The sequence below is a fragment of the Phaenicophaeus curvirostris genome, chromosome 16 (assembly GCF_032191515.1).
Source record: "Phaenicophaeus curvirostris isolate KB17595 chromosome 16, BPBGC_Pcur_1.0, whole genome shotgun sequence".
In the NCBI taxonomy this organism is placed as follows: domain Eukaryota; kingdom Metazoa; phylum Chordata; class Aves; order Cuculiformes; family Cuculidae; genus Phaenicophaeus; species Phaenicophaeus curvirostris.
This window is the reverse complement of record NC_091407.1, coordinates 15,860,222-15,888,060: the sequence shown is the minus strand read 5'-3', so window position 1 is coordinate 15,888,060 and position 27,839 is coordinate 15,860,222. Positions and strand designations below refer to the sequence as shown.

Genomic DNA, 27,839 nt, shown 5'->3' with positions numbered 1-27,839 from the left:
TCTGCATTTTCAGATGCTAGAAGGCTTTGCCCCTATCCTGGTCACTCTCTGACCAGGATAAATCACATTTTATCACCTGCTTAGCTGTCTGCCCATAGAAGCCCAGTACCATAACTAGGACACTCAGGAACTTGGAGCTGCCAGAGAGACCGACCTGGGAAGAGAAGTGAAAACCAGCGTCCATGAAGCCCTGAAGAGGCTTCACCAAAACTCAGAGTTAGCAGCGTGTAAAAGTGCTACAAAAGGGGGAAAAAAGGAACCCCTCCTCCCTCAGAAATTTAGTTGGACAAACAGGCAGAGTAAAAACTTTATAATACACAAAATTTATTGCTTAAAACTGACTCTGGTTGTGCAGATGGCAAGCAGCAGGCTCCCACCGGATCAGTCTGGCAGCTCATCTCTCACCAGCACAGGGAATCGCTTGCCTCCTTCACAGAGCAGCGTGTAAATCGCCCGGTACAGCTGAGCTGTAGAGGCCTCTGGGTGCGGCCTGGACTCCAGGACAGGCAGGAGCTCGGTCATCATGACCTGGGCAGGAGCAAAGGAGACACGTCAGCAGAGCCAGAGTGTGCTGCTAGGATCCCATGAAGCGGCTGCATATCAAGTGAATTGTAACCTGAGCAGCATGACAAATACCATTACTAACTGATAGACAGATGCTTTCTTTTGTCATACGTAACAAAGGCAGAGTTGATCACTCTGCTGATGATGCACACCAGCAGCCACCCAGCATTCCCAGAGCAGCGAGATAAATGGTGGGGCCTTCTCTCTTTGCAGAGATGGCCCAGTGCTGGGGCGAGAGTGGCATCCTGCAAGAAGCAGAAGCTGATTCAGGAGCTCTGCAACCACAAGTGAAGTGTTTAACTCACCCAATGGCAAGCTCAACCCTCCACTTGTGAGAGTTTTGCCACCCACAGCTGGGCAGACAGACAGACAGACAGCTGACTCCAGCCCAGGCAGAACAAAGCCATGCCCCTCCACAGCAGCACTGGCTCTCCAACACTGACCAGCCTGGCTTCTGGCTTATTAAGCCCCGCTAGTGATGCCAGTTCACACTCTCCAGCAAGCCAGTGCAACTAACAGTGCAGAACTCCAGGATTACAGCTGTGACAGACAACTCGAGCCCAAGGCAGCTTCCAGTTAAAGGAAAGGGTCAGCCTTTAGTGCCCCACTCCTGAATTACTGCTCAGAAATTTTGCCTGGGATTTCTTCTCCAGCTGGCATCAGCTAATGAAGTCTGAGCAGTCTGCACACCCAAAACACAGAGCCAGCTGCACGTGCTGCCTTCCCACAAGAGCAGTCAGTCAACTGCCTGGGTCACCCTCACAGTGTTTTTCAGAAGCGGAAACAAAGGAAGATCCAAACAGAATAAAGTACTGAAAGGGGATCCAGGAAAGCTGGAGAGGGGCTCTTGATCAGGGAGGGCAGGGATGGGACAAGGGGGAACTGTTTTCAGCTGAAAGAGGGGAGACTGAGATGAAATCTTAGGAAGAAATATTTTGCTGTGAGGGTGAGGAGGCCCTGGCCCAGGTTGTCCAGAGCAGTGGTGGCTGCCCCATCCCTGGAGGTGTTCAAGGCCAGGTTGGATGGGGCTTCGAGCCTCTGATCCAGCGGGAGGTGTCCCTGCCCATGGTAGGGGCTGGAACTGGATGGGCTTTGAAGTCCAAACCATTCTGTGATTCTGAGTCTATGGTACAGAGCATCTGCAAGGGGTTCCCAGTCCCACTCTCCACAGATCTCTGCACAGCGGCAGGGAAACATGACACAGTTGCTGACCTCTGGGAAGACTTAAGAGCTGCAGATGCGAATGCCTAAGGGGAAGCTGGCGCATGAAGCAGCACGACACTGCCCCACAGTCTAAGAAAGCCTCCTCTCTCCTCTATCTGCCTGGTCTGCCCCTGATGATTCACTGCAGAAACAGGCGTTCACCATCAAAGGCAGGCTAAGAGTGGCCAGGATTCCTATGCTTCGTTGCATTTCTTGGTACAAAGGCAATGGACAGGCTTGGCTAAAAAGCACGTGCATCCTTTCCCAGAGTATTTATCTTGTACCAAGTCCATTCACTTCACCTGTCCCAAGAATCATAGAATCACCAGGTTGGAAAAGACCCACTGGATCATCAAGTCCAACCATTCCCATCAATCACTAAACCATGTCCCTCAGCACCTCGTCTAGCTGTCCCTTAAACACCTCCAGGGAAGGTGAATGTCACGTATCCTCTGGAAAAAGCTGCTCCAGGCACTCAGAGAATGCCCAGCACAAAGCACCAGTTTAGACAGAGGCACAGAGGAACGGAGTCGGTTAACAAAGCCTCTGGCTGTGGTCACTGCTTCATTTGGGTGGATAAATGTCAAACCCCAATAACCCATAATTCAGGATTATTGTGCTAAAGTCCCATTTGGAGACAGGCAGCAATCTATCTTCAGCCAAAGGGAGGAGTGGGGCGAGCTACGAGTAACTCTTCCCTGGCTTAAAAAAAAAAAAAAAGATTTTTCCAAAGCCTCTATAATTCAGGCCAATGGCAAAGATTAGGGCAAAGGAGTGGCTGCACAGACCTTCTCTGCCCTTTGCTGCTGTTGGTTGAGAGGAACAAATGATCCCTAAGCAGCATGGGCTCTGCTCAGGCTGGTGGAGACATCAACGCTGTATTACATTCTTCTGGGCAGTCTCAGCACAGTGAAGTCAGGATTAGCAGCAGAGGGGTTTGAGACTGAAAAGAAGGAACAGACAGCAAAGGAAATCGCTTGCTGGAGGTCACACAGCAGAGAAGGACAGAGCGGATGACCTCACGGGACTGTAAAGGGCTGCCAAAAGGGGTCTTCAGCCATTACCAACAACATCCTCCACTGCCGGGCTCTTTCAGAGTAGTTAAAGCCAAAAATCTTATCAGGAGAGGGTCAGACACTTCAAGGCCCCTGCTCTTGCCTTGGCAAGAACAGTAACTCTGTTTATCTGCGAAGTAAACAAGGCAGTGATGGGCTTTGGACACAAGATATGAACACAGAAACACCAGTGAGGGATCTTGCTGTGCTTGGGCTCCCTCATTGAGACCCTGTACTTCAACAATCCCACACAACTGCCCTTCTCTCGGCCTGCTCCAGGAGCACTAACGCATTTGAAGACTCACCTTTTGTAAGGCAATTTGTTGGTGCAGCATAGATACTTGTAGCTTCAAGGCAAACAGGTCCCTCAGCTCCTGGAGACTGGAGTAAGAAAGGAGAGGACGAGCCAGCAGGCCTGCACCATCACAAGGCTGTGCCCAGGTGGGAGAGCAGCTTCCAGCTTCCTCAGAGCAGTCTGGGCACAGCTTCATCTGGGACTCCACAGCTGCCAGGGTGGAAGAATTAGCAGGAGACACGGATAGACAAGTTAAATCTGTACTCGCAGAATGTGTGATCTACTTTGTTCTTCAAAATGAGTGACTGATGACACTTTGTCAGTCTGGGTAAGCTCCTCACACACGACATTATCAGGACACCTGAAGCACGCGGGCTCCCTCATCTCCAACACTAACCCTCCTGAACTGCAGCAGATAAAAGTCCCAAGCACCTTCTGAACACAGATAGTTTCTCCAGACAATTTCACATGCTACATTATCATTAAGGATAACAAGGGGGAAAAAGAAAGTGTAGTCCACAGTGTTCTACAGATGGCAACTGCTGTTTGAGCACAGTGGCCCACATTCCTATCTGACTACAGAAATAGGAACTGGCTCACCTGCCTGCAGAAGGTGCAGCTTATGTAGGCACTGGGAAACAGTGGTCTGCAAACCCTCCAAGGTCAGAAGCCTTTCGTACTCTCTTTGCAGAGTGGGATGCTCTAGGAGAGAAGCAGAAGAAAATCAGCAGGCATGAGCATCCTGAAAACATTTCTCCCTAAATACCAGTTTCCAGAGTGGCCTTGGGTGAACCATCCCTCGTTTTAGGCAGAGAAGGCTCCTGTCCCTCATGTCCAGCACATGCCAAGAGCACACGACACGTGGAACTGGAGCCCACAGAAATAGCCCTTTTTCCACCTTCTACCCCCTCCACCCCCCTGCCCATTTTTCCCCCTACTTACCTTCAGGCTCAGCTTCCACATACTGGCTCAGAAGGGAGGGGACATCCTGGAGGACCTTTAATTCCTCCTCTATCTCTGCAGGACTGAAGGCTGGCACCGGTGAACAAAACTGAAAGAGTAGCAGCTTAAGGAAGGTTTCACGGCACCAGCTCTGCGTGTGCGCCCAAGCCCTGGGCCAGCTAGGATTGGGTAGAGGTAGAGGTGAAGCAGCCAGGGAAGGCGAACTGCCCGGGAGAAGGCAAGGACAGCACAGCTGCGGATGCCTCTTTGCCCCAAGGCCTTGTTTGCCTGCATCAGAAGTTTTAGGACTGCTCAAGAGCTGCGCTATTGAAAAAAAAACACTTTCGGGGAGACCTGGCTTGAACTGCTGCCACTGGAGGCACAACTCTCTTCAGACAGGAACCCACCGCAAAGGGATCACACCTGGTACCCGCTGCACTGCACCGTGTACTCCTGAAGGGGGTGGTGAGCAGAGAAAGGATACAGTTGTCTGGATCCTCTCTATGAAACTGTTCCTTGCAGCTGCTGCATCTGCACTTGTTTGGCAGAGGCGACATCTCTCCCATGCCCTGAAAATTCAAGTGGGGCAGGAGGTGGAAGTTACTCTCAGCTGTATCAGACCCTGCTCACAATGAGCTGCAACACAACAGGGCTTCAAATACAAGCATCTGCCTCCCCCTCCCTTCCCCAGGTTCTTTGCCAGCCACTCCCCTCTTGGTTCTGACAGCCGGTACTAAATCAGCAATGACATCCTGCAGAAGCATCCAACACTGAGAAACACCCTCTAGCCCGTTTGGAGGGGAAGGATTTACAGCCATCAGAAGAGAGATAACACATTCCTAAGCAGAATGTAAACTTGCAGCACATCAGTAATACTGCCCTATCGCTCCAGCTATGTTTTCATTCCATAGGAAACAACAAATTTTCCCCCCCTTTCTTGAGGGGCAAGTTATTTGCATTTCTATACATTTACTCTGTTAGTAAATGTACACAGAAAGGAGGTTCTGTGGTAGAGCAGATAGGACAGATTCTCAACCTGGCTTTTAGCACAGCGATTCCTTCATAGACCAAACTGCCTTAAGACTTCCTTTCATCATTTTTTTGTGACAGGTATGGCTGGCAAGAAGCACGCAGCAGCGCTTTAGCACGAGGGACACAAACCACAGAGCTTTAAGGGTAGTATCATGAGTAAGCAGGACAGGACCTTGCATCAGAGCTTGGTTTGAGAATGAACCTGTTACACAAATACAGTGCCTACCAGAGGTGGTTTCACTGGCAGAATTCAGTAGCCCCACGGGGGCACAGGGACCATAACATTCTTTAAGCACAGGACTGCTGGTCTCCCCAGACCTGCTGCAGGAAGCGAGAGCCCCCAGAATGAAGCCTAAAACAGTTATGCACTGCACAACAGTCTAACCCAAGTGTGCACCTCCTCCCTCCATCCAAACGGATCTTTAAAATCAGGATAGAAAGAGCAGTTCTCGGAAACATCATGCAAAGAAACAGCAAAGTTAATGGAACAGAAAAGAGCAGAAATTACCAGGCAAGGTGCATTCCCTCAGTAAGGGCTCTTCAGAGAAAAGGTTATTTTCAAGCTGTTCCAGAGTTGAAAATAACAGTGAAGAGCATGAAATTACACCAGAGTGATTAAGACGCCAAAAGGCTCCATTTACAAGTGAAAGTCAAGGGTCTCTACAACAAGCAAACCGGTGTCTAAACTGACCGTTCCCAAGAGAAGGAGGAATTTTTGGACACAGCACCAGGAGCTCTAGCTAGATTTAATATTGGGTCCAAGTTTAATATATGGACAAGCCACATAATGAGAAATCTGCTGGATTATGAAAAGATTTCTCAAAGGAACTCATGGGAAACCCTTTGAGAGGGCTGGAGAATGAACTAGTGCACTACATTCACCAGCAATCCAGACACCAGCACCATCAATGCAGGAACATTGCAACTGGCTCTGTTTAAGACAGAGTTCATCAACAGGAATTGGCCTCAAACGCAGCCAGGTAAGAGAGGTGCCTCATCAGGGCAGGTCCCGGTTGGAAATTCTTCCACTGCACAAGGAATACATGCACCCACCCCATGGGGCTTCCTGCCTTCAGCTACTCGCATGCAGGACCAGCAGAGGGTTCTGTACTCTTAATCCCATGATTAAAGCACTCCGGTGCCTTCACAACTCTCAGATGAACAGGGATTAGCACCCTGAAAACAGAGATAACACAAACATATCCTGGGGAACAGCCTGGCAGAGGCACGCTGCACTGGATGACAGCTCTGACTCCGAGTTCAGGCCCTACACACAGCTCGGTCATTGCCTTCCCAGGAGCCCCAAAGCAGCCCAGTCTCCCCTCTCCGCCCCCTCTCCACAGCCCCTAAGCAGAGGGTGGGTCTAGACTGACCAGGCTGGGCTTACCTGGCATTCCTGGAATAGGCCTTCCTGTAGGGAAGGGGCAGCTTCAGCTGGCACCTACAAAACAGGAACAGCATCAACCCTGACTGCCAGAGAGCAGCAGAGCCTCAGCTTCAAAGAGAAAATGACATTTTCTGAGAGAGCTGGGGTTGTTTAGCCTGGAGAAGAGGAGGCTGAGGGGACACCTCATTGCTCTCTACAACTACCTGAAAGGAAATTCTGGAGGGGAGGGAGCTGGGCTGTTCTCCCAAGTGACAGGGGACAGGATGAGAGGGAATGGCCTCAAGCTCCGCCAGGGGAGGTTCAGGGTGAACATCAGGAAAAAATTTTTCACAGAAAGGGTCACTGGGCACTGGCAGAGGCTGCCCAGGGAGGGAGCTGAGTCACCTTCCCTGGAAGTGTTTAAGGGACGGGCGGACAAGGTGCTGAGGGGCATGGTTTAGTGATTGATGGGAACGGTTGGACTCAACGATCTGGTGGGTCTTTTCCAACCTGGTGATTCTATGATTTTGCCTAAATCTGAAATTCATTTAACTGTAATGGAAGATGCCAACAACCCTGGTGGTTGAATTCACCACTGCCTTCAGTCTGCCCTCATGTGAGGAGGATCAGTCCATCATTTATTTCCACGAGCACCACTTGAGCTGGCCTGGGAGAGCTCCCACATCAGAACCTCAGCCAGAGCCCATCCGAAGCAGAAAGCTGGGAGCACAGCCCCGACAAGGCAGAGTTCAGACACAGAGACAGCACCTTCAAGGAAACTGATAGGTACAGACACGGCTGGACGCCATGCCCGAGTGTGACAAGGCAGCTTTGCTTAGCACCGTATCACATTTCGGCTTCCAATGCGAATATAGAATAACAGAATCACAGATGTGCCTTGACCCTGAAGCAGAAGAAATCCCAACTTGCTCTTGCAAAAGCATGCAGGTTGGCAGTTATAGCTCATCACAAGCAAACTATGAACCGGAGACCAAGGCTGGGATTTTACGTAAACAAACATTTGAATCCAGATTCCTGTTCCCTCAGCAACTGCCACTTAGTGTCCTGTGTCTGCTCCAACACCACATGAACAAGGACAGTTTGCTCCCTGCACAAACACAAAAGCTGCGTTGTGGCAGCTGAGAACCATTTGTCCCAAGTGTCCAGGGACAGGTAGGAATCAGATTGGAACCTCACTGGTGGTCAAGACAACCAAGAGCACCTTGGCTTGTATCAAAAACAGCGTGGCCAACAGGATCAGGGCAGCGACCGTGCCCCTGGACTCAGCTGGTGAGACTGCACCTTGAATCCTGGGTTCAGTTTTGGGCCCCTCACTACAAGAAAGATATTGAGGGGCTGGAGCGAGTCCAGGGAAGGGAGGAAGGGAACAGAGCTGGTGAAGGGGCTGGAGAACAGGGGTTATGAGGGGCGGCTGAAGGACCTGGGGATGTTTAGCCTGGAGAAGAGGAGGCTGAGGGGAGACCTCATCACTGTCTACAATTGCCTGAAAGGAGGATGTGGAGAGGTGGGTGCCAGTCTTTTTGCCTGAGTGATAGGACAAAAGGAAATGGCCTCAATTTGCACCAGGGCAGGTTCAGATTGGACATTAGGAAAAATTTCTTCACCAAAAGGTTTCTCGGGCACTGGCAGAGGCTGCCCAGGGAGGTGGTTGAATCCCCATCCCTGGAAAGGTTTAAAAGGTGGGCAGACAAGGTGCTCAGGGATCTGGTTCAGCAGTGGACAGGTAGGGTTGGACTCAATGATCTCAAATATCTTTTCCAACATAGGGATTCTATGGTTTTAAAGCAATGCACACAGGAAAGAACCCAGAAGTTATTGAAACGAGACAGACTGGTCTGAATGCAAAGCCAGCTCTCTCAATATTCTTTTGCCCCTTTTTCAGAGTCACAGTAACATCTACCTAAACTCTTCCTTCAACGAATAGAAACGACAGCACTGCAGTCCATACTGATATGTGTATTTACAGGAGCAGCAACTGACAGGTTAAAGGGGATGGAATCATACCCAGAAGCCATCTCTCCAAACAGCACTGGGCATGCAAGAGAGAAAGAATCCAAGCTTTATGTATTACTATGGTCCAAAACAACAAAGGAAAAAATCAATAAGCTATAACGGGGAGTGGACTTGGAGGAAAACCAAGGCTCAAGAAAGCTCTGCAGAGACAGCTTTCCAAAACAGCCGGGGGGGGGCTATGAAATATCAAATGGCTTAATTAGAAGACTTTCCAAGTACCAGCCATCCAAGAGTAAGCCCTTAAAATGAAAACTACTCAGTAATAAGTGAATTTTGAACCTGTCAAGGGCCTTTCCTCTCGAGAAGGACCTGAGGGGTGGTGAACCCTGCAGAGCTGTGGCAGAGACCTGGCTTTGCAGATGTGCTCATCAGCACCAAGTGGGACAAGGCAGAGGTGCCCATCTGCCATCACTTACCCCTTCTCCTGGAGGGTGACTGTCCGTGGCGAGGTGCTTTTTCCCAACACACCTTCACTTGTAGGGTCCTCCTTTCTGCTGGACTCTCCCAGGAAGCCACCGCTTTTCTTCCCTGCATCAAAAAGCTGCCTGCCAGCAGTTACCAAGACCTTTCCCTGAGCTGAATCCCCTGTGGAAAAGCTTTGCTGCTGATTCAGGGCAGACCTGGACAAGCCAGGTGTCTTTTGGGGTTCAGCTGCAGAGCAGGCACCTCTATCCCCATTGTCAATTGCTGCCTTATAACTCCTCCCTTGTTTGCAGGCCACTCCTTTTGAAGAACTCTTCCCAGCTGTCCTGGGACCTAGAGACACACACCTGGCAGGGGCTTTCCTCTGCAGTTTTTTCACCTCTGGATCAGTCCTATAAGGGGCTCTCAGCTTGTATGAAGAGGGCTTCTTCAAAGGTGCAGGATTCTTGCTTACAGTTCTCACCTTTGCTGTCACGGGAACATCCTCAACAGATGCAGGCGCTTGCTGCTCTTGAGCATTCCTGGGAGCAGGTCCCTCACCCGCAGATTTCTCTCTAGCAGCTCCCTGGGTCTCTAATGGAGTTTTCAAGATGCTTTTCCTGACTCTCAGTGCCTTCTCTAAGGCCTTATTCAGCAGTTCCAGCTCCTCCAGCTCCTTGGGCGAAGGCCTGTCCTCTGCAAGAGGAGATGTATCAGTAAGTCCAAACCTGAATCTTCCCCATTTGTCTCTAAACTAACTTGCTCTTCCAGGTGCTATAAAAGGAAACTGAACCCACTGAACAGTGCAGGAAGTATTTTGGCCATGCTCCCACAGCAACTCCCCAGAGGATGCAGGCAGGCTTGCCAAAAACCTTGAAAGCTCAGGATGCATGCGAGTCACAGGAGGAGACAGTTCTCCTGAGTCAGCACCCCCCCTACAGAATCTCAGAATGGTTTGGGTTGGAAAGGACCTTAAAGCCCATCCAGTCCCAGCCCCTGCCAGGGGCAGGGGCACCTCCCACTGGATCAGGGGCTCCAAGCCCCATCCAACATGGCCTTGAACACCTCCAGGGATAGGGCAGCCACCGCTGCTCTGGGCAACCTGGGCCAGGGCCTCCCCACGCTCACAGCAAAACATTTCTTCCCAAGATCTCAACTCAATCTCCCCTCTTTCCCTTTGTTAATCAGTGACAATGGCCACACCTCGGTCAGGCCCATGGACACTTGGGTACTGTGGCCCAACTCAAGGCTAACCCAAGGGTATGAAAAAGGCAGAGGGGGGCTTTGAGTGAATGCAGAACACTGGCAGGACCTCAACATCACAGCTGGCTCAACCCAGCCAGGCCCTGTGCGCTGGGAGGCGACAGCTGGCTCCCAGGGATGCTCACCATGTGTGAGGCTGAAGCCACTCGCTGCCTGTGGCTGCTCATCTTCCTCACGGTCCCTGGAAGAAGAAACACATAGCAGGGTTGGCACTGGGAAGTGGAATCAGCCTCCCCATGACTGTGGGGACCCCACCACGGCTGTGGGGACCACAAGAGGAGCCCCATCATGACCCATGGGGACCCCACCACAGCTGAAAGGAACCCCACTACCCACACTGTGGGGGCAGCCCCACCAAGCCCACCATGGCTGAGGGGACCCCCACCACCATGGCTGCAGAGAGCCTGCCCTGTGAGGACCCCCACTGCCCCTGGCCAGTGGGGAAGCCCACCATGGCCCGTAGGGACCCCCATCATGGCCAATGGGACCCCACCACCACGGCTGCAGGGGGAGCCCCACCACAGCTTGCAGGAGATCCCACCATGGCTGATGGGACCCCACCACCACGGCTGCAGGGGGAGCCCCACCACAGCTTGCAGGAGATCCCACCATGGCCGATGGAACCCCCACCATGGCCCGTGGGGACACTGACCACCCCCAGCCCGTGGGGACCCTACTCTGGCTGACCAGCACCACACCCCAGCCCATGGGAACCACAGATTGGCCCATGGAAACCACAGATTGGCCCACGGGAACCTGCCCTAGCCCAAGGGGTCCCCACCTTGGCTGATGGGGCCCCCAGCCCAGCCCATGGGGACCCCAGATTGGCCTGTGGACCTGCTGGAGGATAGGAAGGCTCTGCAAAGGGATCTGAACAGGCTGGACCACCAGGCTGAGACTAATGGCAGGAGGTTTAACAAGGCCAGATGCCGGGTCCTGCACTTGGGGCACAACAACCCTGAGCAGCTCCAGACTAGAAGTCTGGCTGGAAAGCTGCCTGGAGGAGAAGGACCTGGGGGTGTTGGTTGACAGCGACTGAACATGAGCCAGCAGTGTGCCCAGGTCACCAAGAAGGCCAATGGCATCTTGGCTTGGATCAGACACGGCGTGGCCAGCAGGTCCAGGGAGGTTCTTCTCCCTCTGGACTCGGCACTGGTGAGACCGCTCCTCGAATCCTGTGTTCAGTTCTGGGCCCCTCACCACAAGAAGGATGTTGAGGCTCTGGAGCGAGTCCAGAGAAAAGCAACAAAGCTGGGGAAGGGGCTGGAGAGCAAGAGGGGTGGCTGAGAGAGCTGGGGTTGTTTATCCTGGAGAAGAGGAGGCCGAGGGGAGACCTCATTGCTCTCTCCAACTACCTGAAAGGAGGTTGTGGAGAGGAGGGAGCTGGGCTCTTCTCCCAAGTGACAGGGGACAGGACGAGAGCGAATGTCCTCAAGCTGTGCCATGGACAACAGGAAAAAATTTTTCACGGAAAGGGTCATTGGGCACTGTCAGAGGCTGCCCAGGGAGGGGGTTGAGTCACCTTCCCTGGCGGGGTTTAAGGGACGGGTGGACGAGGCGCTGAGGGACATGGTTTAGTGATTGATGGGAATGGTTGGAGCCGATGATCCTGGGGGTCCTTTCCAACCTAGTGACTCTGTGATCCCGTGACGGGCCCCCCCAGCCCGCACTCACCAGCCGCGCAGCAGTTCCCGGCCCCGCGCCGCGCGCTCCTCCAGCTGCTGCCGCCGCTCCGCGGCCTCGCCCAGCGCCGCCCGCAGCGCCGCCCGAAGCCTGGGGGTGGGGGGTGTCACACGGGTCCTAGTGCCGCCCGCCCGCTCGGCCGCCCCCTCCTACCGCCTGCCCACCCAGTCCCATTGGCCCGCTGTGCTGGGTCCTAGCGCCGCCCGCCTACTCCCACTGCCCCGCTCTGCCGCCCGCCTTGCTCCCACCGCCCGCCGGGTCCTAGCGCCCGCCCGCCCCACAAGCACATCCCCGCCCCTCCGGGCCCTAACCCCGCCCGCCCGCACGCACCCATTGGCTCGCTCTGCTAGGTCCTAGCGCCCACCCGCCCGCTCCCACAGCCCCCCTCCGCTGGGTCCTAGCGCCGCCCGCCCGCTCCCACTCTCCCGCTCTGCCGGGTCCTAGCGCCCGCCCGCCCGCTCCCTCCGCTGGGCGCTGCCGCCAGCCCGCCCGCCCGCCCGCTCCCACTGCCCCCCTTCGCTGGGCCCTAGCGCCGCCCGCCCCGCTCTGCCGCCCGCCTTGCTCCCACGGCCCGCCGGGTCCTAGCGCCGCCCGCCCGCTCTCAGCCCCTGCCGGGTCCTAGCACCCGCCCGCACCCCCCCAGCCCTCACCGCCCGCCGCAGCCCGCGGGCAGCATGGGGCGCGGGCGCCGCCGCCGAACACGCTCCCCGGGCCCTCACGGCTCTCACGGCCCCGTCAGGATCCGCGGGGAGGGGCGAGCGGGGGCGGGGAGCGAGCGTGACCGCCCGGGGCGGGGCCTGAAGCTGCCCGGGAGGGGAGGACCGGTGACCGGAGAGGTTTCTTCACCGCCCGAGGGGTGAAGCCCTGGCGGAGGCTACCCAGCGCGGAGCGGGGGTCCCTGTCCCTGGAGGCCCAAAAGCCCTGTGGCAATTAGGGACGCGGCTTGGCCGGCGCCGGGGGCTGGGCTGATGGGCTCAGAGGGCTTTTCTAACCTTCATGATTCCATGATTCTACACGGAGCTGGCAGCCCGTCCCTAGGGCGGTTCCGCAGGGATCCATCCCAGAGAATCACAGAATCACCAGGTTGGAAGAGACCCACCGGATCATCGAGTCCAACCATTCCTATCAGTCACTAAACCATGTCCCTCAGCACCTCATCCACCCGTCCCTTAAACCCCTACAGGGAAGGTGACTCAACCCCCTCCCTGGGCAGCCTCTGCCAGTGCCCAATGACCCTTTCTGTGAAATATTTTTTCTTGATGTTCACCCTGAACCTCCCCTGGTGGAGCTTGAGGCCATTCCCTCTTGTCAGAGCTCTTTAACGTCTTCGTAAATGTCCTGAATGCAGGATTTGGAGGTTTAATAACCAAGTGCGTGGATAAAAACAAATTTAGGGGAAGCTGCTGATGCTCCTGAGGGCAGAGAGACCCTGCAGAGGGACCTGGGCAAACTGGAGAGCTGGGCAATCGCCAACCTGGTGGAGTTAAACAAGGGCGAGTGCTGGGGTTGCACCTGGGACATGGCAGCCCTGGACGGACAGACAAACTGAGGCTGGAGAGTAGCTCTGAGCAAAGGGATCTGCTGGCCCACGGCAAGTGGACTGTGAGCCAGCCGTGCCCTGGTAGCCGAGAGGGCAACTGTGTCATAGAATCATAGAATAATTTGGGTTGGAAGGGACCTTAAAGATCATCCACTTCCACACCCCTGCCATGGGCAGGGACACCTCCTACTGGATCAGGTGCCCAAGCCCCATCCAACCTGGTCTTGAACACCTCCAGGGATGGGGCAGCCACCACTGCTCTGGGCAACCTGTTCAAGTGCTTCACCACTCTCATGAAGAACTTATTCCTTATGTCTAATCTAAATCTGCCCCTCTCCAGTTTATACCCATTGCCCCCTGTCCTAATACAAACTGAGAGGGCAACCGTGTCCTGGGAGCATCCAGCACAGCATCGACAGCCGGGAGAGGGATGGGATTGTCCTGCTCTGCTCCGCTCTGGGGCGGCCCCACCTCAAGCTTTGGGGGCAGCTCTGGGGCTGCAGGGTAAAAAGGATCTAAAGGTGCTGGAGAATGTCCAGAGGAGGACACGGAGCTGGGGAAGGGTTTGGAGGGGAAAATTGTGAGGAGCGGCTGAATCACTGGGTCAGCTCAGCCTGGAGAAGAGGAATCATAGAATCATAGAATCACCAGGATGAAAAAAACCCACCAAATTGTTTCACATCAGCTCCAAGTGCATGAAACTTGTTGTGTTTCCCTCCTGTTGGTGGAATCCCTGCCTTGGTTTTCTCTGGATAAGTTCCACAGGTGATCTCACCTGGGGCATGGCGGAGAGCAGTGCCCAGTGCTTCTCTGTGGCTCTACACTGTGTGGTTTGCTGCAGACCAGGGATGCTCGCAGAGATACAGCTTTTCTGGAGCTCAGCAGAGGGCCGAGTGCCACCAGCACCCTGCAGTGCCTGGAAAAACACAGTCTAGGTGATGAGGCAGCTACAGATCTTGGTGGGCACCTGGTTGCTGTTGACGTTTAAGCAATTAGAAACAGCTGAAGAGGGGACCAGGCTGCTGTAATCCAGGCAAGGCTCCTGCTAATGAGCAAACAGAGAACATAAACTTTCTTACAGGGTTGAAATCACTGCTCTGCTCACACCTGGGGCTCTGTGCACACCTGGGGCTCCGTGCACACCTGGGACTCCCTGCACACCTTTGCCATCACGGCCAAGCTGCTACAAGGGCTCCCATCCCGTGCTCTCCTATCTGCCCCTCTGCCATGGGCTCCTGCTGCTCTGGTCTTGCAACAGGGCAGCTGCTTGGTAAATTAATCCTGTAAAGACCGACTTTATGGTTTTGTTTGTCTTAAACGTTTGTATTGCCTGAGGGCCTCGTCTGTGGTGCAGGGTTCAATGGGAGGGGAGGTGTAGGAGCAAGCACTGCTTCTGCCTCACCTGGCTGAGCTCCTGGACTGGCTTTATAAAAGAACTCACATCTTCACAAGGACTGGAACTTCAATCAGACCAGCCTGGACCACGCAGCCTGGAAGAAGCCGCTGCAGCAGTGACCATGTGTTCTGAGGAACTGCCAGGTACCCATTGATGTGGTGATTCTTTCTTTTTCCCTTCTCTCTCTCATCTCTCCTCCTCTCCCTGCTTTCTATCGCTTATCTTACAGTGTTTTCTTGACTGGTATCAGCGTGTGTTGGATAAAATCTGAGTGACCTTGGCTGTGTTCAGGGATTGCATTGTAATCTGACCAGACTGAGATCTGTTTTCTGCAACTTTGGGAAGTTTTACCCTTGTATCTCAGCTGGGTGCCTGAGGTTTTTTTTGTCTGTTTATTTTTGTCGAAGCTGGAAGAAATTTTGCTTTTGAATTTCACCCTGAGAGTACCCTTGTTGGCCTCTGCACAGATAATCAACCCCCCTTCTTGGTGATGACACTAAGCTGAGCGGTGCAGTCGCCACACTGGAAGGACGGGATGTCATCCAGAGGGACTTGGACAGGCTGGAGAAGTGGGGCTGTGAGAACCTTGTGAGGTTCTACAGGGCCAAGTGCAAGGTCCTACAGCTGGGTCGGGGTAATCTGCAGTTTCGATACAGGATGGGAGGTGATGTGATTGAGAGCAGCCCTGAGGAGAAGGACTTGGGGTGCTGGGGGGTGAATCTCGACATGAGCTGGCAATGAGCGCTCACAGTGCAGAAACCAACCGTGTCCTGGGCTGCGTCCAAAGCAGCGTGGCCAGCAGGTTGAGGGAAGGGATTCTGCCCCTCTATTCCTCTCTTGTGAGACCTCACCTGGAGCCCTGTGACCAGTTCTGGGATCCTTAGTATAAGAAGGACATGGAACTGTTGGAACAGGTACAGAGGAGGCTACAAGGATGATGCGAAGGCTGGAGCACCTCCCATATGAGGACAGGCTGGGAGAGTTGGGGTTGTTCAGCCTGGAGAAGGCTCTGAGGAGACCTTAGAGTGACCTTCCAGTACTTAAAGGGGCTCCAAGAAAGCTGGGGAGGGGCTCTTGATCGGGGAGGGGCTCTTGATCAGGGAGGGCAGGGATGGCATGAGGGGAAAGGTTTGCAGCTGCAAGAGGGGAGATAGACGCAGTCCCAAGACGCAGCCCAGGTTACTTCGGAATGGTAATGTCCTATACAAACTTTTCAGGTTCTGGGGAGATATCTAAAACACTGAGGAGCTGATAAACACTCCCCTGTGGGTCCTAAGCCGTTCTTGTTTGAGCCAAGGAAGATGAACACCTCCTAGTATTTCCACTGTATGCCTGAAGATGTTGCTACACTGCTGGAAAAGTGCCTAGACAGCCAAAGATCATCCTTCAGCTCCTGTAGTGTCTTTAGAGTAAAGACTCCAGTCAATGAATCTGGGGGTAATACAGGTTACAATAGATTTCCAGACCCTGTGTCTTGCTGCAGCCAAAATCTCTGCAGAATTTACACAGTCCTCAGTAAGATGGGGTGGGAAGGGGATGTGACATGTCCTGGAGAAAGGATGCCTTCTGGCATCTTGCAGATGGAAGTGAAAGATGGCACCGTGCAGTGTTGGGGTAGATGGAAATATCGCAGCTAGTCCAGAGGAGACCATAGAGATGGTCTGAGAGCTGGAGTATCTCCCACACAAGAACAGGCTGAGAGAGTTGGGGTTGTTCAGTGTGGAGAAGAGAAGGCTCTGAGGAAACTGTAGAGTGGCCTCCAGTCCTGAAAGAGGCTCCAGGAAAGCTGGGGAGGGGCTCTTGATCAGGGAGTGCAGGGGGAGGATGAGGGGGAATGGCTTTAAATTGGAAGGAGGAAGATTTAGGTTACACATTAGGAAGAAATTCTTCATTATGAGGGTGGGGATGCCCTGGCCCAGGTTGCCCAGGGAAGTGGTGGCTGCCCCATCCCTGGAGGTGTTCAATGCCAGGTTGCAGGGGATTGGAACTGGGTGGGCTTTGAGGTCCCTTCCAACCCAAACCATTCCATGACTCTGTGATCAGTTTTGTGAAAAATGCTGGCAGCTGGGACACTCTTTTAGGGGGGTGCTTTACTCTGCATCCTCACCCTCTTCCCATCCTGCAGGTAACAGTTTGTCAACCCTCATTAAAACTGGATGGGGAGGGCAAAAGTCTGGTGTGGGTAGAACCGTGAACCAGGTGGAGCTGCAGCATGTACCCTGGGTTGAATAAAGCACAGCTGGGGTGGGATGATCCAGAAAGAAAAAGGAAGGTCTTTCCAAATGTGGTCTCCTGAGGCATGCATACATACTCCTTGGGATTTAGGATGGGTGAACACCCTGCATAGGTCTCTCTGCGTTGCGTTGCCTTGGGCTCCAGCTGCCCTTGCTCTGCACGTGGCTGTGAAGCTGTGGCTGCAGCAGAACCGCACACACGAGCTGCTGGGATGAGCCTTGCTCCGCAGGCTGGAGACTTCAGAGCTGGAACACAGGGCAGGGAGGGCAGGACCTGGTGTCCTGCGAGACTTCCCACCAGTGGCAGAGGCCAAAGCTAAGGCCCGTGGAGCAGGAGATCTTGGCCCAGACTGTGCAGATCTGGTTACGGCGCTCAGGAGGCTGTTTGGCCATGTGGGTGGAAGAAAGAGAGGTAGTATGCTTTGAGGAGGAAAACAGTGTTTCAGCAGGGCTGTGCTGTGGAGCAAGACTCAGGAACTGGGAAAGTTATGAATCTGGAGATTTGGCCAGGGTGTTTGGAAAAACCTTTGCAGCAATGCATGACTCAGCCCCTGTGAACTCCATGTGCAGGAGGGTTCTGTCTCTGGCCGCAGTGTTACTCTACCAGTGGGTTTTTTGAGGTGCTGCAGTAACCACAGGGCCTTTCCTCCCATGTCCTGGTAGAAAATGATGTGTTTAACACATGTAGGTCCCCCTAAAACCAGGGCAGTTGCTTTTATGCCACTGTGGGAAGCAGCAGGTTAATCCCCACCCTAGGGAGTGAAGGTGTTAAGCATCATCACATTAACACATCTTCAGAATCCTGAACCCCAGCTGAGGTCTGGCTTCACACCAAATGGAAGCAATGTCCCTCAAGGAGACCAGACAGGGAGACGGTCCTGTCCAGTTGTTTGAGGAGAGTCCTGGCACTGCTGAGTTATTTATAGAGCTGTTTTGCCCTGGAGGCTTCTCACTACCTGATTTATAGCTTGAGAAAATGCAGCCAAATGGAGACCTGAGGGTCCCTCCTTTTTTCCCCCTAATCTTCTCACAGTATGGGCTCTTCCGAAAAGGAAGAGATGGGGTTCCTGTGGGACAAAGAGCACCCACCCGTGGACTGTGGACCAGGGCTTCTCCTGCTGAGGACTCATACACTGATGTCCAGGATGATGTTGGGCAGCCTTCTGAAATGCCTGCCGTAATTCTTTAGAGTTCTCAGAGGTGCCATGCTCATCCACACCTCCTCAGCCATCCCTGCCTTGGGGCTGCTTCACTGCTGATGGCAGGAGATCGACCTTCTAGCACTGGACTGCTGCTCTGGGAGGAGAGTGTGGCCATGGGGTGGGAGGACACTAGCCCACTACGCTCCCTCAGTGAACCACTTCTTCACCTATGGCTTATTTCTGTGCTGGAAAGCCATCAACAATCCTGTTAGAGAACATTTGAGCAACCTAATCCAGTGGGAGGTGTCCCTGCCCATGGCAGAGGGTTGGAAATGGAGGGGCTTTAAGGTCCCTTCCAACCCAAACCATTCTGTGATCCTATGATATGCATGACCACTTGATGCTCTGAGCGTTGGCACGCTAGCTGTTAATTCCCTGAGAAGTGTAGCTCCTGGGGGTGGGAGGTGAACTCTGGATCCATCACTACAAGAGGCTGTGGACACCAAAGGGTTTTGTGGGTTAAATGGGAAAAAAAGAAGCTATTAGCAAAACTGGTGGGGAAAAAAAACCCACCAATGGGAATTATATGCAAAGCTGTGAGTTCTGGGGAAGTTCTCTGGCTCACAGTTTGCCAGGAAAATGACACTGTGTGTTGTCTGGTGGCATGCTGTGTCCTGCGCTGTAGGTAGGAATAGGGTCCTGGGCTTGGGGTAATTCACATGGCTTGTGTTCCTGGACTCCCTGTTCCTTGCAGAGTATGTGGCAAGAAGCCTCTGGCCGTGTGGAGATGTCCATGTGTTCCTGAAGCTTGAATGAGAACAAGAAGGATGGGGATGGTGGGTACATCGGCCACGCTGGTGACTGTGTTTGGATGTGACGCCAGCCTCTAACAGCAGCGAGCGCAGGCTCTGGCTGATGCTGAGTTTGAGATGCTTCATGGAAAAGAGAAGAGACCTGGCAGTAACTGTAGAAATAAATTTGCTTCGGTGCTCCTGGAATGGAACATGAGAAGGAAAAACCTCCAGACACTCCCATATCCACATAAACAGAGGCCCACACCGTTAAGAGTCCACTGGACTGTTCTGGTAGCAAAGCAAGGACAACAAGCCATGGCTTTATGAATTGCTTTTCTTAATTGCTGTTTTATTTTTTTCCCTATTTAGTTAATAATTAGGAGTGAGAGGAAAGGTCAATGCCAGTTCTGAGTCTGTGGTGTTTGATGCCAGAAGAGGTTGCGGTACTATATTTAGATTTTAATGGAGCATTTGACACTGTGTCTCAAAGTCTTCTGCACAAAACTGATTAAGACAGGCTATTTGTGAAAGCTAATGATGGAACAGGATGCATCAGGTGGAGGAAGGTGTCTTAAGTTTTTGCAGACATCACTGCCAGATTAAGATGTGATTAATCACTTCAGACTGACATCAGATTAACAACATCTTTCTCTTTGCTGCCAATATCAGACAAGACCTTTCAGCTCTAGGCCATCACATCATCTCTCGCATAGGTAAGAGCACTTGATGAGCTCTGTTCTGTTCCCTGTGGGCAGCAATCAGGCTCAAAATTGAGCTTTTTGTTTTCCTTTATTCAGTTTCTTCTTCCTCTTCTAGAATTCAAAAATTACTACAAGTCTCCATGCCCTGGAAGTCTCCTCATTACTCCTTGATTTAAGACATAAGACAGAGTATTTCAAGGCACTTTAGAAAGACTTCCATATTCAGCTGTCTGGTTTTTGTATCTCTGAGTCCATTTAGCTGAAACCAAATACGAATCTTTCATATCAAGTGATTTTGAAATGCTTCAGATGCACAGACACATGCACGTCACCTCTGGAAGGACTTCTGCTTTCCGCTCAGATCTCACACACAATTTCTTGCTCCCACATCTTCTGGGAGCGTGTCCTTGCGCTCGCTGGTGATATCTGCGCTATGTACCCTTCCACTTCTCATCTTTGTCAGCAAGGGCGGCATTATCACACAGCTCCAGCTCTTAGATTTATTCACAGAAGTCCCCATCTGCTGGTTTTGATGTCAAAGGAATGTGAGTTCCTTTCCTGTATCATCATTTGAATGCCTCATCTCTGGAAAAAAATATTAGCAGTGGGCACCTGGAACATCTTAGAAGGATTGTTGTTCCTGTACTGTGTCATCTGCCCAAAGCAGTCGTCCTTCATCTCTAGAACAGCTTCACACTCCTTCAATACCTCCACTTGAGTGCAGGAGAGTCAGGAGCTTCAGTCAGCAGTAGATGCAGTTACTCATTTCTATTAGGGGTCGTAACAGTCTGCAGACGGAGAAGTTGCCACTGTTCTCCCTTGTCCTGTGGGGCAAATTCTGATTAAGAGCCAGCAGAGGTGCTGTCTGCAGTCAGGAGCTACAGCTTTTACAAGTGAGCTTTTTTTAAGATGTACCAGCCATGAAGACCCTCTTGATAGCCTTGTGATTCCCCCAGGTGGTTTGATTCCACCCAACACCCTGGAAGACCATAGCAACTTTGACCAGGTTTTGGTTTGACTGTATTAAACCAGATATATCATTCTAGCAGGCATCACTGGATCTGCATCATGTCTAGCTGTGAAAACACAAGGGGAATTCCCTGTGAAGTTGGAAGAAGGGTCTGGTTCAGCTCCTGTGAGGGGAGCACAGGCAGGAGCAGAGTCCTGATGGAGTGGCTGGGGAGTTCTCCAGGCCACTGCTGCCCTCGGTAATCAGCCTGTACTTTACCCCCTCTATTTGCAGGTTAGATTTTATCTCTGGGTTGAGCTGACAAAGTAGTGCTGGCCTTACAAAGGTGGAGGAGTGGTGACACCTCTATACAAATTCAAAATCCCCAGATGAGGGTCTGATTCTGACTGTGGGGATGTGAGCTGCCTGGGAAGGTGTTTCCCTGACAATTAAATAACCTGGGAAAAGACTCTTGCTAGTTCTCCTGCTAGCTGGGCCAGGGTGTGGAAATACAGGATGAGAGGTATTACAAGTTGGAAACCCTCTTTTTCTCTTCTCTTTTTTCACATGAATTCAGCTTTAGCAGGAGATGAAGGGAAGAGAAAACCAGCCCAAAGCCTCTTTTCCCAAGGCAGGAGGCCAGATGTACGCAGTGTTGTGTTCTGGTGCCTCTTATTTTCTCCCCAAGTTGCCCTCTCCCTGCTAGGAACGTGAGGTACCAGTGCGCACAGAAACTCTGCCCAGGCTGTGCTTGGGGTCTGTTTGCTCAATCTGGTCCTGTGACTGAAGGGTTAAGCACGAGGGCTTAAGGAAAAGTGGGAGTCCAGAAAGGGGGGATTAAGCATCTAGAGGTGAGGGAGATCATAGATGAAGTGAGGGCAAGGAGCTTGAACGCAACCCGAGTCTGTTGCCTGAAGAGAAACTGAGAGCATCAGGACCAACTGCCTGGACTTGTAGAATCATAGAATCACTATGTTGGAAAAGACCCACCAGATCATTGAGTCCAACCGTTCCCATCAATCACTAAACCATGTCCCTCAGCACCTCATCCACCCGTCCCTTAAACACCTCCAGGGAAGGTGACTCAACCCCCTCCCTGGGCATCCTCTGACAGTGCCCAATGACCCTTGCCATGAAATATTTTTTCCTAATGTCCAGCCTGAACCTCCCCTGGCAGAGCTTGAGGCCATTCCCTCTTGTCCTGTCCCCTGTCACTTGGGAGAAGAGCCCAGCTCCCTCCTCTCCACAACCTCCTTTCAGGTAGTTGTAGAGAGCAATGAGGTCTCCCCTCAGCCTCCTCTTCTCCAGGCTAAACAACCCCAGCTCTCTAGCCTGGAGAGTTTAACGCTTTTCAGACCTAGCATTTCTCATCAATGAGAACTTGATTTTTTAGGCGAAGCACAGGTCTTTGATCAAAGCAAGTACATCCATTGCTGCATCTTGTTTCAGCTCATTTGGAGTTGCCTTCATTGCAAACCTGCTCGTCAGCCGTGTCTGCAGTCCTGGAGCTGGAAGCCTGCACAGTCAGGGAAAGAGACGAGGTTGTTGTAGGTGGATCTTAAATCACAGGCAGCCAGTATACATGAAGGAGGCCTTGTAATGACGGTGCAGTCACTCATGAGCAGAAGATACGGCCCAGCAGCTGTACCAGAAGTGAAGAAGATGTATCAAAGGGGATGATTTTTTGTCACATCTCCTTTGTAGCCCCAGGCAGGGATTGACTGTGCTTGTGTTTGAAGCATGATAAACAGGATCTGTTGGAGCTAGTCCGGAGGAGGCAACAGAGGTGATCCAAGGGCTGGAGCACCTTCTGTATGAGGACAGGCTGAGAGAGTTGGGGTTCTTCAGCCTGGAGAGGAGAAGGCTCCAGGGAGACCTCAGAGCAGCTTCCAGTGCTGAAAGGGGCTCTAGGAAAGCTGGGGAGGGACTCTTGTTCAGGGAGTGCAGAGACAGGGTGAGGGGGAACAGTTTACAGCTGAAAGAGGGAAGGTGGAGATCTTGGTGAGAAATGTTTTCCTGAGGGTGGTGGGGAAGCTCTGGCCCAGGTTGCCCAGAGCAGTGGTGGCTGCCCCATCCCTGGAGGTGTTCAAGGCCAGGTTGGATGGGGCTTTGAGTCCCTGATCTGGTGGGAGGTGTCCCTGCCCATGGCAGGGGGTGGGACTGGATGGATTTTGAGGTCTGTTCCAGCTGCAAGCATTCTATGATTCCATGACTCAGGTAGTTCTCCACCTGAACTTCACAACTGGGTACATAGCACGCTCTGATTGAACGCACGTTCATTTTGCTGAGGAAGGTGCTGTGCCCCCTCCCAAGGGTCCCCCCCCACTCTCTCCAGTGCCCGTGCAGCCACTCACCATACTGGGATTGCCCTGTCCCTATGTGGGGGTCGGAGGGCAGGGACTGGACAGAGCTCGTTTTGGGGCTGGCTGATGAGGCTGCAGAAGAGGCTGTGCCCGTGATTCCTTTGCATCACCAGGGATCAGTCTGAGGCAGCACAGCAGCAGCTGAGAGCAAGCTTGTCATTATCCCACAATGCAGCCCTCTGCCTCGGAGCTGCTGGGAAGCGGTGGTGGGTGTCCCAGGGTGAGGGCACGGTGGGTCACAGGCAGGGTGGGTGCCCTCGCCACCCCACGATGCTTCTATCCCAGGATGCCCCACCCTCCTAGTGGGTCACCCCTTCATCCCGGGATGCTCCCTTACGCTGGATGCCCCTGCCCAGTGGGTGTCCACCCCATCCCAGGATGACCCATTCCTGCGGATGCTCCTCATCCTGGGATGCTCCATCCCGGTGGATCCTCCCCTCCCATCCCGGGATGCCATGATCTTCCCCACACCCCACACCCCCCCCCCCCAATCCCGGGATGCCCCATTCCGGTGTGGATCCCCCCCATCCCGGGATGCTCCATCCCGGTGGATTCCCTCCCCCAATCCCGGGATGCCCCGTTCCCGCTCGGTGCGCGCCGCAGCTCTCCGGAGGGGCAGCTCCCAGCGGGTTCGTAACGCCGAGCGAGCGCGTTGGGACGGGGCGGGGCGGGGGGTCCCGGGGCCGCCCCTGCGCCTCCCGGCGAGCGGGACCGGCCGCCGGAGCGAGTGAGCGGGGACGGGGGGAGCGTGTCCCGCCCTGCCACCCCCTCCTTTCACCGCCCCTTCTCACCCCCTCTTCTCATCCCCCTCCTCGTCTCACTCCCCTCTTCTCATCATCCCTTTCCTCATGCCCTTCCTTTTCATCCATCCCTTCCTCATCACCACCCTTCCTCCTCCTCAGCCCCCTCGCTTCCTCATCATCTCTCCCTTCCTCCTCACCCCCTCCCTTTCTCATCATCCATCTCTTCCTCATTACCCACTCTTCTTCTTCCTCACCCCCTTCCCTTCCTAATCACCCCCCTCCCTTCCATTCCTCCTCACTTCCCTTCTTCCTCCTCACCCCCCTCCCTTCTTCATTACCCCCTCCCTTCCCTCCCTTCCTCATCCCTCCCTTCCTCATCACCACCCTTCCTCCTCCTCATCATCCCTCCCTTCCTCCTCACCCCTCTTCTTCCCCATCACCCCCTCCCCTCCCTTCCTCCTCACCCCCCATTCTTCCTCATTACCTCCCCTTCTTCTTCCTCGCCCCCCTCCCTTCCTCATTACCCCCTCCCCTCCCTTCCTTTTCACCCCCCTTGTTCCCCATCACCCCCTCCTTCCACCTCTCCCCTCTTTTCACCCTCCCCTTCCTCATCCTCACCCCATTCCCTTCCCCTTTCTTGAGCCGCCGCAGCAGACCGGGAGTTACAAATCCTCTCCTGGTTTCCAGCCCGCTTTCTCCTCCCTGCCTCCCCTTTTCGGAGGAGCAGCGAGCGCTGCCCTCGGGCTGAGATTACTTCATGCTCTTGCAATGCTGTTTTGCTCTTGGAACCCGGTCCCTGCGCCTGGAAAGCGCCTGCAGGCGGGCGGCCCGGGGCCGCGGTGATGGGGGGGGGTGGGGGTGGAAGGCGCTGGCTTTTCCTGCCCCCTTCCTCGCTTGGGAGGGAGATTTCCTCGCCTCTGCGGCTGCCTGGGGTGCAGAGGAGGTTTGCGGGTCCCTCAGCCACCCTGTGTCCCACAGCCACCTCGTATCCTGCACCAATCCCGTGTCCCTCAGCTGTTCCATGTCCCTCGTCCATCCTCATGTCCCGCAGCCATCCCGTGTCCCTTGTCCGTCCCCGTGTACCTCAGGCATCCTATGTCCCTCAGCTGTCCCATGTTCCTCGGATGACCCCTGTCCTGCAGCCAACCCATGTCCCGCAGCTATGTTGTGTCCCTTGTCCATCCCATGTCCCTCGGCCCTACCGTGTCCCACAGCCATCACATGTCCCTCAGCCATTCCCAGGTTCTGTGGCCATCCCGTGTCCCTCAGCCGTCCCTGCTCCCTCAGCCATTCCCAGGTTCCATGGCCACCCTATGTCCTGCGTTGCTCCGTGTCCTGAGGCTTCCTCATCTGGCAGGTTCCTTCCATCGCTAGGGCTTTCTCTTTGGTCTCAAGGCTATTTCTGTAGGGAATGTAGGATCCAGCAAGGTGACGATGCTGTTTGCTCTGCAGCCTGGTGGCCTGGGTTTGGTACAAGAAGTCGTTACAATTAGGAAAAGTGGAGTTTTTTTGTTTTAAGCTAAAGTAAAGTTTCATCTCAGCAGTTTTGTTCTTTGAAAGTTAGACAGAATGTCCCTCTGAGAGCATGTTTTCTTTTAAAATGGTGTTTTTCAAGGCACTGTTCGTTCTTTGAAGATGACAGCATCTTGTGTTCAGTGTGGTCTGTGCTGAACAGACGTGTCTCCTTCTCTAATCACCTCTGTTTGGAGTTTCCTATCACAAATGCAGGGTCAGGTAGAGAGCTGGAGCCAATTGCAAATTAGCAAGAGATTTGACTGCTGTGAAGTTCATAATAACATTAAAATTAGACCTTGGAAAGGAATAGAATATGCATAGGATTCCTGGGAAAATTTATACGTATGTGTGTAAGTGGGAAATATATTCTGTGCCAGCTCTTGTCTCACAGCACACAATCGATGGAGATCGCTCCATTACATTTCCCAGACCTGATAAAGGCTGCTTGCTTTCTAAACCTCCAAAATGAGGCTTCTTGGCTTGAATCAGAAACAGTGTGACCAGCAGGTCCAGGAAGGTCATTCTGCCCCTGTACTCAGCACTGGTGAAGCTGCACCTCAAATCCTGTGTTCAGTTCTGGACCCCTCACCACAAGAAGGATGTTGAGGCTCTGGAGCGAGTCCAGAGAAAAGCAACGAAGCTGGTGAAGGGGCTGGAGAACAGTCCTTATGAGGAACGGCTGAGAGAGCTGGGGATGTTTAGCCTGGAGGAGGCTGAGGGGAGACCTCATTGCTCTCTCCTACTACCTGAAAGGAGGTTGTGGAGAGGAGGGAGCTGGGCTTTTCTCCCAAGTGACAGGGGACAGGGCGAGAGGGAATGGCCTCAAGCTCCTCCAGGGGAGGTTCAGGCTGAACATAGGAAAAAATATTTCACTGGAAGGGTCATTGGGCACTGTCAGAGGCTGCCCAGGGAGGGGGTTGAGTGTAGTGTTTGATAGGAATGGTTGCACTCGATGATCCAAGAGGTCTTTTCCAACCTTGTGATGCTGTGATTTTGTGATTTGCTGGCGTTTTTGATATTAGGTTGGTAGAGAGTCCTGGCTCCTGCAGGCATGTGTTCTTACAGCGTGGGGCACCTCTGAGCTCTGCCTTCTCCCCCAGGGATTGTTTTACTCTTCTGTCTCTGAAAGCTGGAGTTCTTCATGTTTGTCTGAGAATAGAGGAACAAGGAAAAGTTCTCATGCAGGTGGTACTGAGATCCAGCCAAACCAGCAGCAGTGGCTGTCCAAAGCATACAGTATGTCTAGATGCGCTCCCTGAAAAGCTTCTTGAACGCAAGAAAGAAATTCTACGTCTTTTTAAAGCAGAAAGGCTGAGGAGGCGAGCCCTGGATGGTGGTTCCTGTAGAGCAGGAGCCAGCAGGAAGCTTAAACGTGGAGCTGAGCAGCCCGGGGCTGTCCTTGGGCTGGTGGGATGAGCATTTTCCTTGCTGAGAAGCATGCAAGCGAAGGACCGGTTTGTGTCTATCTCACGCCCAACTTTCCTGCGCCGTCCCCTTCAAACAGGGAGGCAAAGCGCGGTGTTCGGGAGCAGCTCGTTTATCCTCACTGTCTTTCCCCTACAGGTACTACTTCTTGCTCTCAACTGACATTTACAGCAGGAAAGAAAGGAGGGAGCTATCTGTCTTCTTTCATTATTCTAGGTATTTTCCCTCTCAAACAGTAACCCTAGAAATAATTAAAGCCAAGGGAAGTTGCTTTGTGCATCGGGAACGTCCTCCGGGGTGCGGCTGTTTTACTTCACTTGCCCAAATTAGATTTATTGCGGTACAGAGAGCTCCCGTGTGGTCCCTGGAGGTTGTCCTGAATTTTGAGGACTTTAGGAGCTGCAGAGTAGCTGCTTTTCTTCCCTAAAAGGTAACGCTGTTAGGTGGGAAATTCCCTATCCCAGCCTGTCTCTGCAGGTTGCCCTTTGCAGTTTCACCGCACCAAAGGTACTCTTGGCTGATGCCCTTATTTAACATTACCTGTGTCATCTAAAGGTACGAATATGTGATGTTTCTCATAATTGTTGTGTGAATTGGCGTCTGTTCTTCTCCTCTCCTGCCAAGCAAAAATCCACACCATTTCTGATGCTGATATTAATCGTCTGCGTGCTTCCCAGATGCGGAACGTCTTCCAGTCCATTTGTGTTTGCACACTGGAGCCATGTCTGGTTCTTCTCCAGTGCAGGAAAAGGGGGCTGGAAGTGTAGGGAAGACAAATGGTTTTGGTGAGGTTGCTCCATGCTGTGGAAGAGCCAGAGCCTTTGTGAGAAAAGTGATGAGATCTCTTCTGGGATGAGACATCCTCTGCCAGGTGAAATGCAGAACTTCCTTACAGTGACATCTGCTGTAGGGTTAGTGGAGTGCAAGTTGTGCTTTTGTTGCCCCTCTGGGTGGGAACTTGGTGACAACTTATGTGTTCCTGCAGGATAATTAAATCAGTGGTCAGAAACAGATTCTGCCTCTCTGCTCTGGTGAGACCCCACCTAGAGCCCTGTGTTCAGCTCTGGAGTCCTCAGCACAGGAAGGACATGGAGCTGTTGCAGTGAGTCCAGAGGAGGCCACGGAGACGGTCTGAGGGCTGGAGCACCTTGTGTATGAGGCCAGGCTGAGAGAGTTGGGATTGCTCAGCCTGGAGGAG

General features: G+C 53.1%; 1 protein-coding gene across 1 annotated transcript; it reads right to left on the bottom strand.

The window, feature by feature from the left end:
• Positions 1 to 307: 307 nt before the first annotated feature.
• On the bottom strand, positions 308 to 14,163 carry TEDC2 (tubulin epsilon and delta complex 2). The gene is made up of 11 exons (XM_069870545.1): positions 14,155 to 14,163; positions 12,490 to 12,642; positions 11,831 to 11,988; positions 10,282 to 10,337; positions 8,908 to 9,589; positions 6,479 to 6,532; positions 4,544 to 4,628; positions 4,060 to 4,168; positions 3,718 to 3,819; positions 3,128 to 3,327; positions 308 to 528 (listed from the first exon to the last, which is right to left on the bottom strand). The coding sequence occupies exons 1-11, from the start codon at positions 14,161 to 14,163 to the stop codon at positions 382 to 384; spliced, it is 1,755 nt and encodes a 584-aa protein (XP_069726646.1). The 3' UTR covers positions 308 to 381.
• Positions 14,164 to 27,839: the final 13,676 nt, after the last annotated feature.